Here is a 13058-nt window from a genome sequence, read left to right as displayed (position 1 = left end):
GCTCGTCTATATGGGTTTTATTTCTCCAGTGTCATCTCAAAGCCTCACTTGCTGCTTTTGTTTTCCTGTCATTTCTGCTTTCACACACATTAAACACCAGTTACGTTCGCATTTATTCCACAACAATACCAAACTGTCATCACCTGAAAGCAGTTCACTTGTTAATTTTGTCTCTGTAGATGCACCTCATACACTTTTTCTACAAACAATGTGCCTAGTTTGTACAGTTTCTCCAACAGCAACACTGCCCATGAGACCAAGACCCTCAGAGATTAACCCAGCACCATCGCCCAGCCAACACCCTTCGATCCATCCTTCCATCCCTCCAAGCCAACTTTTCATGTGGTGAGATTGTGGGAGGAATTCAGGACTTTCTTTCCCTTCAGTTTCTGTTACGTTATGTAAAACGGTCACTCTCACTTGTTTGTGGTTTCCTTGCTAGGACAAAGATCATCACAAGCATCACGTGGAGTTTCTGAACGTAGAAATCCTGATGTTTGATGTCTGGCTGTAGTTGATTTTTAATTTTTGTTCCACTGTTAATTCAAACTGTCTCGGCTACTGCCCATTAGTCTTTGGTGGTGAATACGATGCCTGGTGATAGTAACTGGGGGAAAGACGCAGACGTTTTAATTTCATTGTCATGTTTGTACTCTGAATTTTATGGCTGTAGGCCAGCTCGCTGCAGAATCTCTACACAGAATTTAAGAAATACAACTAATGAAAAATGGCATTATGGACGAGTATGTTCATTATATCGATTAAAGGGGACCTATTATGCTTAGTCCTAATCCAGTCCACTCTGGAGCATCTTCAGGTGGATTGCAGTTCAAGGTAATCTTTATTTACATCATGTTTAGCCTTGATGCAGCAACTCAGGTATTTTAGCTCCCTTTAAGCCCGTTTTCTACTGATTGGGTGCCCCTCATCAGCTGCAAGTGGGCGGGGCTTCTGTGCCTGAGATGACCATATTAGGTATATTCACTTTCTCTGCCATCATATAGACCCAAGAATAGGAAAACAGGATGTTTGCATCAGTCTGAAGCCTGAACTTGTATTGTACACACTCTGACCTCATTATTACAGACTTTGGCCATGTTGAGCATGAACATTGGATCAGTACAGAGATGGCAGACAGACAGGAAAAAGCAGAATCGGTCTCCTTTAATTCACTGTGGAAAATTAATTAAGAAAGAATTAATTAAGAAAGTCAGAAGCTCAACAGATTTTCAAAGCTGAAGAGCAACTTTCATTTTTCAAATCCGAATTTTAGAAAATTAAAATAAATGACAAAAGCCAGAAATGCAATTCTGTTATTTCTGCAAAATGAATTAAAGTATTTTTAAAGTTTCTGCCTTTCATTGTTGTTTTAGTAATGTGAGGTAAGAGAATAAAAACTGGGCGTGCGTCTTCAAGCCACCAGCTGTCACCAACAGCTGTCTAGCTCTCGAGAGAGTTTTTAAAGTTAATGTTAATGAAGTTAATGAAGGTGGTATGCAGTTCTTCACCACACTGGTTTCCAGTCCAACAAGCGTCCACCGCAGGCAGGAGGAAGCACCCAGTCAGCTTCCCCTGATTGGAAAACGTTCAGCTGTGGTGAACAGCTCTTGCCAAAACCAAAGTTTGCCCCATTTTTGGCATTTAAATGTTAAAAAAAAAAGAGGAAAAGAATAATGTGGGTGACGACGTCATTTCTGTTTAGTTCCTCTGACAAAAAAAGAGAGAAATGCAGATCTCTCCTTTGTAGAATTCCTGTTGGCTTCTAAAATTTAAATTTCAAATCAAGGAAATGCACGAATTTGATTCTGGTAGAAAACTTCACAAGACACAGGATTCCAAGACACGTAAAAAGTGATTTAATCTGAGAAAATTTAGAGATTACATGTTCATCTAACATACACAAATATCCTGTGAAAGTGCTCTCAAACGGGAACTCATTTTCTCGCAATGTTAATTTATATAGATTTATGTAAATCCTGTTTACGTTAGAGCGAAATCTTTAGGGTTTATCACAGCTTATCACATTTGTCATGGGTCCCCAACTGTTAAAAAAGTGAGATAATTAATCATTGGACTACAATTAAAAACGACATAAGGATTTATTGGAGAAAACTAAGGGAACAAAAACATGTTGAATGTGATTTTTTTTTTTTTTGTCTATTTAAATAATTTTCTGAGATAATCCGTAATTCCATATAAATAAATAATGAATCCAATGTGTCAACAAAAATGAAATAAGTATTTTAAACCTGCTTCATCCAGTGTTCAGACTGTGGGAAATGAAATTGCCTCTGAAGCTACGCGATTCCCAAAAACAGTCGTATAGAGAAACCTGAAGCTGTGATATTTACATGAATAAAGTGAGGACTTCTGCAAAGGCTCCATCTGTATTTTATATGTGAGCATCACCTGTCAGTTACAAACAAATCTTCAGAGACACTCCCCCAACAACTCACACCTTCTGTAGGCAATAAAATGTCATTTTTTGAAAACTCTTCTTGTCTGTGCTTTATTTTTGTTTTTTAAAAAAGTCAAAATTCAGGGATACAACACATATTGACGTCATAGCAGTGGGTATTACAAAAATCTTTTTTTAATTAAAAAGTACAAATACACACGTTTAATGCAACAGTAACAGATACAAACTTAAAAAAGTGAAAGGTGTGCAACAATCTTCTTCAGTACCTTCTTCAAATATTAAGGTGGCACAGTTTAAAGGTATTTTTATCAATTCTATCAGAATTTCAAGCATAAAACAATCACATATAGATTATGTGATTTTCTAAGAATTATACCTTTGTCATCAAAGGATAACACTAGAGAAAATGAAACTGTATTCGGGCTGAATACAACAGGCTTGCTACAGGTAATTCAGATTGATGAAGGGAGGAATCGATCTGCCGTGTGATCAGAAGCTAGGTGTTGAAGCAGTGCGTGGCCCAGTGGTTGAGACGGTGTTCTTCCTGTAATTCAAAATAAAAACGATGGAGTTAATAATCAGAATAACTCAAAATAAGCAAATTAGTTTTGGCTCTAAAAATGCCCCCCTTTTGACCGGTAAATACAGAAACTAAGTTAATAGGATTTTGTATAGAAAGTTAGCTAAACGTTAAAAATGCCGGTTCTATGAAATGTTCGCATGTATTCTAAAAGTGATAAGTGTATGACTGATAAAAGATTCTCACTTTTGCAGAGTTTTGAGAAGGCCTGGAAACCACTTGGCCTCTGGATTGACACAGATCTTAGCACCAGACCTCACAGTGATCCTGTTGAGAAAGCAGAAGATTCAAAACATTACTTAAAAATGGAGAAATTATCACGCCGCACAAACTTGATTGAAACTGAAGCAGAAACAAAACTAAGACATGAAGTAAAAGTTTCATTTTTGCTCTTAGTTTACAGTTCTGTGTGTCAGCAGGTAACTTCAAACTTGCATCATCATCATCATCATCAGTGCCAGTTATAATACAATAATGTCAAAGTGTAAAAGGGCTTTATTGACATTTACATGGTTCACAGAACAGTGAAAAAGTTTAAAATTACAGTATAAAAGCTTAAAATGAAAAACTCTTAAAGATATGAAGATAAAATACTCAAGTAATAAAGTATATTTCTCAACAATAAAGTACATATAGTACACTTGAGTATTTCAAATGTGTGCATTTTTGTAAGTTTCCACAACATTTCTATAGAAAGCTTTATTTTATTGTGCTCTGCAATCTTTAAAGACACTTTCAATATAAACTGTGATGCATTACAGTAGAGAGTAAAAAGCACCGTTAAAAAACGTCACCTTTGCAAATACTCACATGATTTCAGTTCGGGGGCAGTGTCCTGAAACAGGAGTCACCTCAATCTTCTTGACCATCTTAGCAGAAACAGGTCTCATGGTCGTCTTTCTACAGCGGCAGGTATTTATGGTAAAACCTGAAAAGAAGCATTTCTATTATTTTAGGAGGAAAGAGTTTGTGCAAACAGTAAGAAACAGTAAGAAGCCCCAAAGAAGCCAGTAGATGGACTTCGGGTAATAACCTTCAAACACTCAAAACAATATTTACTTTCAATTACAGGAAAAAGTTTTAATAGTTCTACTAATATTTTAATATTTCTACATTTCTACTATTCTTTGTTTTTTATCACTGATGTAAAAATATAAATGCCTGCAGTATCTCAATATAAGCCGCTCACCAGGCGCCTGTGGCACTTTTATTTAACTGTGTCATTTGCTGAGTGCTGTAGACTGTAGTATATATTTACTCTTTATCATGCTGCTGTAACATAAAAATTTCCCTTGTGGGATCAATAATTTATCGATCTGTCTGTCTAATGTATTTTTAAACAGAATAACTAAAGTAAGACGATAAATATGAATAAAATAATGACCTCAAAATCAAAGGGTATATTTTGCCCTCCTGTGAGATACCAAACTGTACAAATATTCTGAATTAAAGCAGTAATGTTTTCTTACCATGCAGAGACGCAATGCAACAGCAGAAAGTCAGAGCGACCAGCAGGAGCAGTGGCTTGTTCATCTTCGTGATGGTTGTTTTGATCTTTGAGGACCAGTGAGGATGCAAGAAAGAAAGTCTGAGTGAACGAAGTCGAGTGTGGGTTTATAAAGCTGAGAAAGAGGAAGTAAGTTTGGAAACTCTGTGACATTTTCTGTAGTTTTCTGCTCACTGTGCTAAATTTATCAAACACCCCCATTTCGTCACTGCTCAAAATAAAATGTCATAAAAACAGAATTATAAAATAAAATAATAAATATAATTGCATATTATTATATAATAAAAACATGTTGAATTGCATATTATATAATTATAAATGTTATATATGATTACCAATCATGTAAATACTGAGTACATTTAATAGGGGATTTCTTTGATTACTGGATGCTAGCTCCAAATCTAAGGCTGTAAAGATGCTCAGATACACTCAGACACTTCAACAGTTGCACCTTGCTAGTATAAATACATAAATAAAGTAAAATATTTCATTTGGCAGAGCAGCACTTCCGTAATTAAGGGCTGTTAACCTTTTCCGTTTCTGCTTTATTGACTGGGGGAATTTTGTCTCAGCCCCTTAAATTAGACTGCTTCTCATACATGAAAATTAGATGGACAACCCAGAATTACACCGATAAAACTTATTTACGCGCATCTGCTGGAATCAGACTGGGAACTCCTGATCAATCACAAAATGCTTTTGTGGGTCATAAGAGGACCCTAAAGATTCATTTTTTAAGTCTCCCCAGCATGCCGCACTGTGGTTTAGTGTAGAGCTGCTGTAATCAATCCTAAATAATGTTTTGCTTTAGGTTTATTGGGTTTTTTTACACTTACAATTAAATTTAAATATGATTTTCAAGTGAAAATATCAAGAAAAAAGGAGGGAAAGGAATAAAGGGATCCAAAGCCATTGTTTTATTTTTGGGCTGTGGTTTTGGCCTATGCACATACTTTCCCCCTTCATAAAGTAACAGCTGTGATGACTAATAACACTTCAACATTAAGTAATGCTGAAAGACGACATCGGTCATGACTGAAACTTTCACCACTATATGAGCTACTTGGATAATATCTGCCTCTCTTGAGGGACTTTGAAAGTGGCCTCTGTCTCTGTGCTGGGGATCAGCGTGTCTGAGGGATCTCCTTCCTCCTCTTTTCCTTCCAAGGATTAAAGTTATTTCTTGTTTTACGATATTTTGTGTGTTTACATAAGTTGATGAAGTTTGCACAGCAGGGACTCTTTGTCCAACATTCATCACTGTTAGCAACTTTTTCATTTACAGCAGGGAAGTACCTCTGCACAGAGCTCAGGGCTCTACTCAGTGCCACTTAGTCACGTGACCGCAGGTCGACTAAACACAGTAAAGCAGGAAGCTGCGAGTAGGGGGCAGAGCAAAGTGAGTCTGAATGACATGAACGGTGTTAACTTTAGGTTACTTGCATAAACCTGGTTCTCAGAGTTGCATGAGTGAGATGTGTCACTATGGAATGTGCCTCCCCGCATATTCCTCAGATGCATTTATCTCATTCTGCCAATCCTGATTGGCTGGTGATTGCAATCATTATGTCGGGCAGAGCCACCCACCCTTAAATAGCTTGTGCTATTACATAGTTGTTATTTAAGATAAACACCTCTTGTCGCTTTGCCCCGGCATGAAGGGCTGTCTGGTGAGATGTCTTACTCATGGTACTCTGAGAACCAGGGTTACGCAAGTTACCTAAAGATCTCATTTCTAGCATTCATTTCACCGTCTCACTATGGGAAATGGAGACTCCAGTATTGCCAGACAAGCTTATGTCAAGGACCCAGTGCCCACTACTTGAAGCAGAGACTTCCAACCTGTAAAACTGGACAAAAATGAGAGGTGAAGACCAGCTTGCCTCTGCAAGACCGGCTTGCGGCCTGCAGGCTTGCTCCACCACGAGTGAAGTAAGCCGGAAGGCCATTTGCTGCCTGCCACCCTATACACCCTACACATATACTATAATCATATGTGTATTGTTTGTGTATTTATACACAAATACTCATATGTATTCGAATAATAATAATAATAATATTAATAATAATAATTAAAAAAGAAAATGCATGAATAAACTTTCTGAATCCTTTATCATCTGCAACTGAAAATAGTTGTGGACGATTACTATACCTTTCTAATGTGACGATGTTGTCTGTTGTTGTTGTCCCTGGCTCTCTTTCTCTGTCTTTCCCTGCCTTCTGTTCCTGTGCTACTGCGAGTACTACCGCCCCCCCCCCCCCCCCCCCCCCCTGCTCAGTGCAAGCACAAGGCTCACGTGCGGAGTGAAGCGGGAAAAAGTGAGAGAAAGAAAAAAAAAACCACTAGGCTCGCGTCGTTCACTTCAAAGAGTCGGCTCTAAGAGCCGTTTTGTTCACGACCGACACATCACTAGTATACAGCCTTTGTAATTCTTCAGAAGAGAAAGGGAGGGGGGAGAATGCAGACAGGACAATAGGTACAAATACCCCAACCACCTAGGCACATAGGTCGGGTTGGGCTTTAGTGACACCCTGTTACAAGCATAGCCATACCTGTTATGTGTCTGTGAGCGCGAGGAGGGAGAAAAAGAGTGGAAAAGTACGAGCTGTCACCGAGCAGAAACGGGAAATGGAAGCATGTAAATATAATAATAACCACTGCAGCCAAAAAGAGTGCCTGACGAGCCCAGTTGTAAGTAAGCTCTTAAGACTCGACTGTACGCTGTGTTCGTGTTTTCCTCCGAAACAAAAAGTTCCGTTGGAGCAGCCTTTCAACGCCTCTCTCTGTCTCTCGCTAGCAAAGTTGACTCAGACAACAAAGTAAAGCTAGTTTTCAGCTACGAGCCCGACACGGAACTGGATGTATTAGCCAGAGGTCTCTTTACGGTTTTACGCCTTTACGGTTCGGAGCCGCGAACCTGTTTTACAGGTGCGGAATAGTTTTCTATACGAGATCGCTGCAGAAAGTGCAGCCTTACCTAATGTCAACCTACTGTTACTCATTTTATATTAAGATTTAAAACCTAGTTGGTATTGGTATGGCAAATAACCTTCAGTAAAAGTAATAGGTCACACAACAATAGTACATTCATGTAGTTGTAAATAGCATGATAATATATTAAGTAATCCAAAGTATTCAGAATACATTACTCTCATTGAGACACAGGCATTAGAGCCATTAAGAGGCTATTGCAATGGAATAGAGTTACTCATATTATGTATTTTAAATATAATTCCGGTACATGTATTCCGTTACTCCCCAACACTGGCCACAATCAGCCCCAGTTTCAGCTGTGGGCAAAAAGGGGTCTGTTCCCAACAGGCTAACTTGGCACATCAGTCATCGTCTGAGACTCCTCATGTTGAAGCGGGTGCAGTGCAGAAACCAGGGGTTTCGATTGCAAGCTGGGCATGTTCCAGCCCAAGGCAACACAAGCAGACCTGGTGTGTGTTCTTACTCGAGACCCCATACCTTGGAGTCTCCGCGTCCTCCAGTATAAGGGAAAGTTGCGATTTTTGCTAGCTGGTATACTAACGTCGAAGGATGTGAGTTAGTTGGCTTGGTAACCTTGGCTGAAGATGAACGGTGGTAGCTGGTGTGCTAAACTGTGCAAAAAGGACCGCCTTACTGGAAGGTAAGTGGTATGACGACCAATCTTTGGTGAAGATTCGGGTTCAGAAGAGACAGGCAAAGGTAGCTAGCACCCAGCAACAGGAAATAGCTAACGCTCCTATCTGTGGAAAGTGAAGTTAACTATTCTAAGAAGGTTGAGATATGCCCTGAAGCAAGAAGAGGTTTTTGAATAACAACTATGTAATAGTGCAAGCCATATAGGCGTTGTTGTTTTAGTAATGTGAGGTAGGGCTGGGCCACATTATACCGTTCACGGTAAAACCGGTACAATGTTACGCAACAATAAGAAATTAAAATATCACCATAGAATATGGCTCATTTGCATGAGCGAAGCCGCTGTCTGGTGAGGCTTGCTATGTCCCTTTTGATTGTTAATGGTTAAAAATGTTTTTTATGAATCACAAGGTATAAAACTACTTAAAAAGACACACACACACACACACACACACACAAAGTAACTCGGCCAGAGTGCCTATTTCGGGTCACTTTTGCCAGTCCCAAGTACGGATAAAGGAGGAGGGTTGGAATTGTGACATTAAAAAAACAAAAACTCCACAATGTTTTTTTCTCTCTCCTACAGCGTCTGTTGCATAGGCATGACCTATTATGCAAATTAGGTGATGACATCATTTGGCGACTTCTAGCGACTTTTAGGACAGCCAATCGCGATTTTACTTACTGAAGAGTTGGCAACACTGCGGAGCAATCTGGGTCCAAAACTCCGTCCTCTTCAGGTACCAAAGTCAAACGAACACTGCGGCACACTGAGAGTTAAAAACTTCTTTCATCTTTAATTAAATGATCAGTGTTGCTGCTTTACCAGGTTTAACAATTAAGTTTAAAACAGCAGAACTCTCTGCCTGGGAGGGATGTGAGGTGGGCAAATGAACTGAATCATTTCTTCAACAGATTTGATTCAACCATGAGACAGTCTACAACATCGGCTGCAGACTCACCCACCCCCACTGCTGCTGTTCCACCTCTGACACCTCAGACACTTCACACCTCCTCTATTCACCCTGCTCACTCCTCCCCACCCCCAACAACAGCATCCAATACACACTCAACACAAGGCTCCAGCCTGTCTCTCTCAACCACCCAGGTTAGGAGGGAACTGAGGAGGATTAATGGCAAGAAGGCAGCGGGCCCAGATGGCATCAGCTCGAGGGTCGTCAGGTCCTGCGCGGACCAACTGTGTGGGGTGATGGAGCACCTCTTCAACCTGAGCCTGAGGTTGGGAAGAGTCCCACAGCTCTGGAAAACCTCCTGTGTTGTACCAGTGCCAAAGACTTCACGCCCCAAGGACCTCAACAGCTACAGGCCGGTGGCTCTGACATCCCACCTGATGAAGACCCTGGAGCGGTTGGTCCTGGCTCAGCTTCGGCGCCTAACAAGCTCATCACTGGACCCACTTCAGTTTGCCTACCAGCCTGGCATTGGAGCGGATGATGCCGTCATTCACCTCCTACATCGTTCCCTCGCTCACCTGGAGACCGCTGGAAGCACTGTGAGAATCATGTTCTTTGATTTCTCCAGTGCCTTCAACACCATTCTTCCCTCGGTTCTGAAGGACAAGCTGGAGAACTCTGGAGTGGACCATCACCTCACTACCTGGATCCTGGACTACCTCACCGACCGACCACAGTATGTGAGGACTCAGGGCTGTGTGTCGGACAGGGTCGTCTGCAGTACGGGGGCCCCACAGGGAACGGTTCTGGCTCCGTTCCTCTTCACCATCTACACTGCAGACTTCTCCCACAATTCCACCCAGTGCTTCCTGCAGAAGTTCTCTGATGACTCTGCAATAGTCGGCCTCATCACTGATGGGGACGACAAGGAGTACAGAGGACTGACTCAAGACTTTGTGGACTGGTGCCAGCTGAACTACCTCCAGATCAACGCCAGTAAAACCAAGGAGCTGGTGGTAGACTTCCGCAGGCACAAGCATTCTCCACTGCAACCACTGAACATCCAAGGTATGGACATTGAGGCTGTGGACAGCTACAGGTACCTTGGTGTTCATCTGAACAACAGACTGGACTGGACTCATAACTCAGACGCCCTCTACAGGAAAGGGCAGAGCAGGCTGTACCTGCTGCGGAGACTCAGGTCGTTTGGGGTGGAGGGCCCACTCCTGAAGACCTTCTATGACTCTGTTGTGGCTTCTGCTATCTTTTATGGCGTGGTCTGCTGGGGCGGCAGCATCTCTGCTGGGGACAGGAAGAGACTGAACAGGGTGATCCGAAGGGCCAGCTCTGTTCTAGGATGCCCTCTGGACCCAGTGGAGGTGGTGAGTGACAGGAGAATGGCGGCTAAGCTGTCATCCCTGTTGGACAACGTCTCCCACCCCATGCAGCAGACTGTGACAGCACTGAGCAGCTCCTTCAGTGGGAGACTGCGGCACCCACGGTGTGGGACGGAGAGATTTCGCAGGTCTTTCCTCCCCACTGCTGTCAGACTCCACAACAAAGACTTTAACTGAACAAACACACACATCCACACATGTGCAAAATATATTTTTATCTTATTGTATATTTTTATTCTATTTTATTCTACTGTATATAGTATATTATTTTATTCTATTCTGTACAGTTGTGTACTGTATTTATTCTTATTGTATTCTAATTTTTGCGTCATAACTTTTGCACTGTCCACTTCCTGCTGTGACAAAACAAATTTCCCACGTGTGGGACTAATAAAGGTTATCTTATCTTATCTTATCTTATCTTATCTTATCTTAACACCCCGGTATCCGTGAAAACAGAATTTATTAAATTATTAATAATAATTGAGTTAGAAGTTAGCAGAAATTAGCGCGCTAGTTTTGCCAGTTACCTAAACATTAAATTAAATTCACTTCCACTGTAGATGAAGACAGAAACTATATAGATAGATCAGAATTTGTCAAATAATCTCAATGAGATTTTACCTGGATAAATAAAGGACTAATAATAAAACTGTTATCAATGAAGGTGGTATGCAGTTCTTCACCACACTGGTCTCCAGTCCAACAAGCGCCCACCGCAGGCAGGAGGAAGCACTCGGTCAGCTTCCTCTGACTGGAAACTTTCAGCTGTGGTGAACAGCTCTTACCAAAGCCAAACTTAGCCTCATGTTTGCCATTTAAATGTTTAAAAAGAGAGAAAAAAATAAGTTTAAATAATGTGGGTTATGCTGCTGTCTTTGTTTAGTCCCTCTAACAAAAGGACTATCTGGCTCTTTAAAATTCTTCAGTGTACAGGGAGTGCAGAATTATTAGGCAAATGAGTATTTTGTCCACATCATCCTCTTCATGCATGTTGTCTTACTCCAAGCTGTATAGGCTCGAAAGCCTACTACCAATTAAGCATATTAGGTGATGTGCATCTCTGTAATGAGAAGGGGTGTGGTCTAATGACATCAACACCCTATATCAGGTGTGCATAATTATTAGGCAACTTCCTTTCCTTTGGCAAAATGGGTCAAAAGAAGGACTTGACAGGCTCAGAAAAGTCAAAAATAGTAAGATATCTTGCAGAGGGATGCAGCAGTCTCAAAATTGCAAAGCTTCTGAAGCGTGATCATCGAACAATCAAGCGTTTCATTCAAAATAGTCAACAGGGTCGCAAGAAGCGTGTGGAAAAACCAAGGCGCAAAATAACTGCCCATGAACTGAGAAAAGTCAAGCGTGCAGCTGCCAAGATGCCACTTGCCACCAGTTTGGCCATATTTCAGAGCTGCAACATCACTGGAGTGCCCAAAAGCACAAGGTGTGCAATACTCAGAGACATGGCCAAGGTAAGAAAGGCTGAAAGACGACCACCACTGAACAAGACACACAAGCTGAAACGTCAAGACTGGGCCAAGAAATATCTCAAGACTGGTTTTTCTAAGGTTTTATGGACTGATGAAATGAGAGTGAGTCTTGATGGGCCAGATGGATGGGCCCGTGGCTGGATTGGTAAAGGGCAGAGAGCTCCAGTCTGACTCAGACGCCAGCAAGGTGGAGGTGGAGTACTGGTTTGGGCTGGTATCATCAAAGATGAGCTTGTGGGGCCTTTTCGGGTTGAGGATGGAGTCAAGCTCAACTCCCAGTCCTACTGCCAGTTTCTGGAAGACACCTTCTTCAAGCAGTGGTACAGGAAGAAGTCTGCATCCTTCAAGAAAAACATGATTTTCATGCAGGACAATGCTCCATCACACGCGTCCAAGTACTCCACAGCGTGGCTGGCAAGAAAGGGTATAAAAGAAGAAAAACTAATGACATGGCCACCTTGTTCACCTGATCTGAACCCCATTGAGAACCTGTGGTCCATCATCAAATGTGAGATTTACAAGGAGGGAAAACAGTACACCTCTCTGAACAGTGTCTGGGAGGCTGTGGTTGCTGCTGCGCGCAATGTTGATGGTGAACAGATCAAAACACTGACAGAATCCATGGATGGCAGGCTTTTGAGTGTCCTTGCAAAGAAAGGTGGCTATATTGGTCGCTGATTTGTTTTTGTTTTGTTTTTGAATGTCAGAAATGTATATTTGTGAATGTGGAGATGTTATATTGGTTTCACTGGTAAAATAAATAATTGAAATGGGTATATATTTGTTTTTTTTTAAGTTGCCTAATAATTATGCACAGTAATAGTCACCTGCACACACAGATATCCCCCTAAAATAGCTAAAACTAAAAACAAACTAAAAACTACTTCCAAAAACATTCAGCTTTGATATTAATGAGTTTTCTGGGTTCATTGAGAACATGGTTGTTGTTCAATAATAAAATTATTCCTCAAAAATGCAACTTGCCTAATAATTCTGCACTCCCTGTATGTTCATACACAGTCCTCTAACATAAACTCAAATATCCTGTGAAAGTGCTCTCAAAAGGGAAGTCATTTTCTCACAATGTTAATTTATATAGATTTATGTAAATCCTGATTACGTT

At 41.0% G+C, this 13058-nt stretch overlaps 1 protein-coding gene across 1 annotated transcript; it reads right to left on the bottom strand.

Moving 5' to 3' along the window:
* Window positions 1-2576: 2576 nt before the first annotated feature.
* On the bottom strand, window positions 2577-4558 carry LOC147318013 (C-X-C motif chemokine 10-like). Its single transcript, XM_086315444.1, has 4 exons — window positions 4469-4558; window positions 3810-3927; window positions 3186-3266; window positions 2577-2963 (listed from the first exon to the last, which is right to left on the bottom strand). Exons 1-4 carry the CDS (start codon window positions 4530-4532, stop codon window positions 2909-2911), a joined length of 318 nt encoding a protein of 105 aa, XP_086171570.1. The 5' UTR covers window positions 4533-4558; the 3' UTR covers window positions 2577-2908.
* Between the last annotated feature and the right edge of the window lie 8500 nt (window positions 4559-13058).

This window comes from Aulonocara sp. 'chitande type north' Nkhata Bay, linkage group LG12 (genome assembly GCF_057382095.1).
Source record: "Aulonocara sp. 'chitande type north' Nkhata Bay isolate Kocher_YH1m ecotype deep benthic linkage group LG12, A_spYH_male_GT1.1, whole genome shotgun sequence".
Lineage (NCBI taxonomy): Eukaryota > Metazoa > Chordata > Actinopteri > Cichliformes > Cichlidae > Aulonocara > Aulonocara sp. 'chitande type north' Nkhata Bay.
The sequence above is the reverse complement of the archived record's forward strand: the minus strand, read 5'-3'. Positions and strand labels throughout refer to the sequence as shown.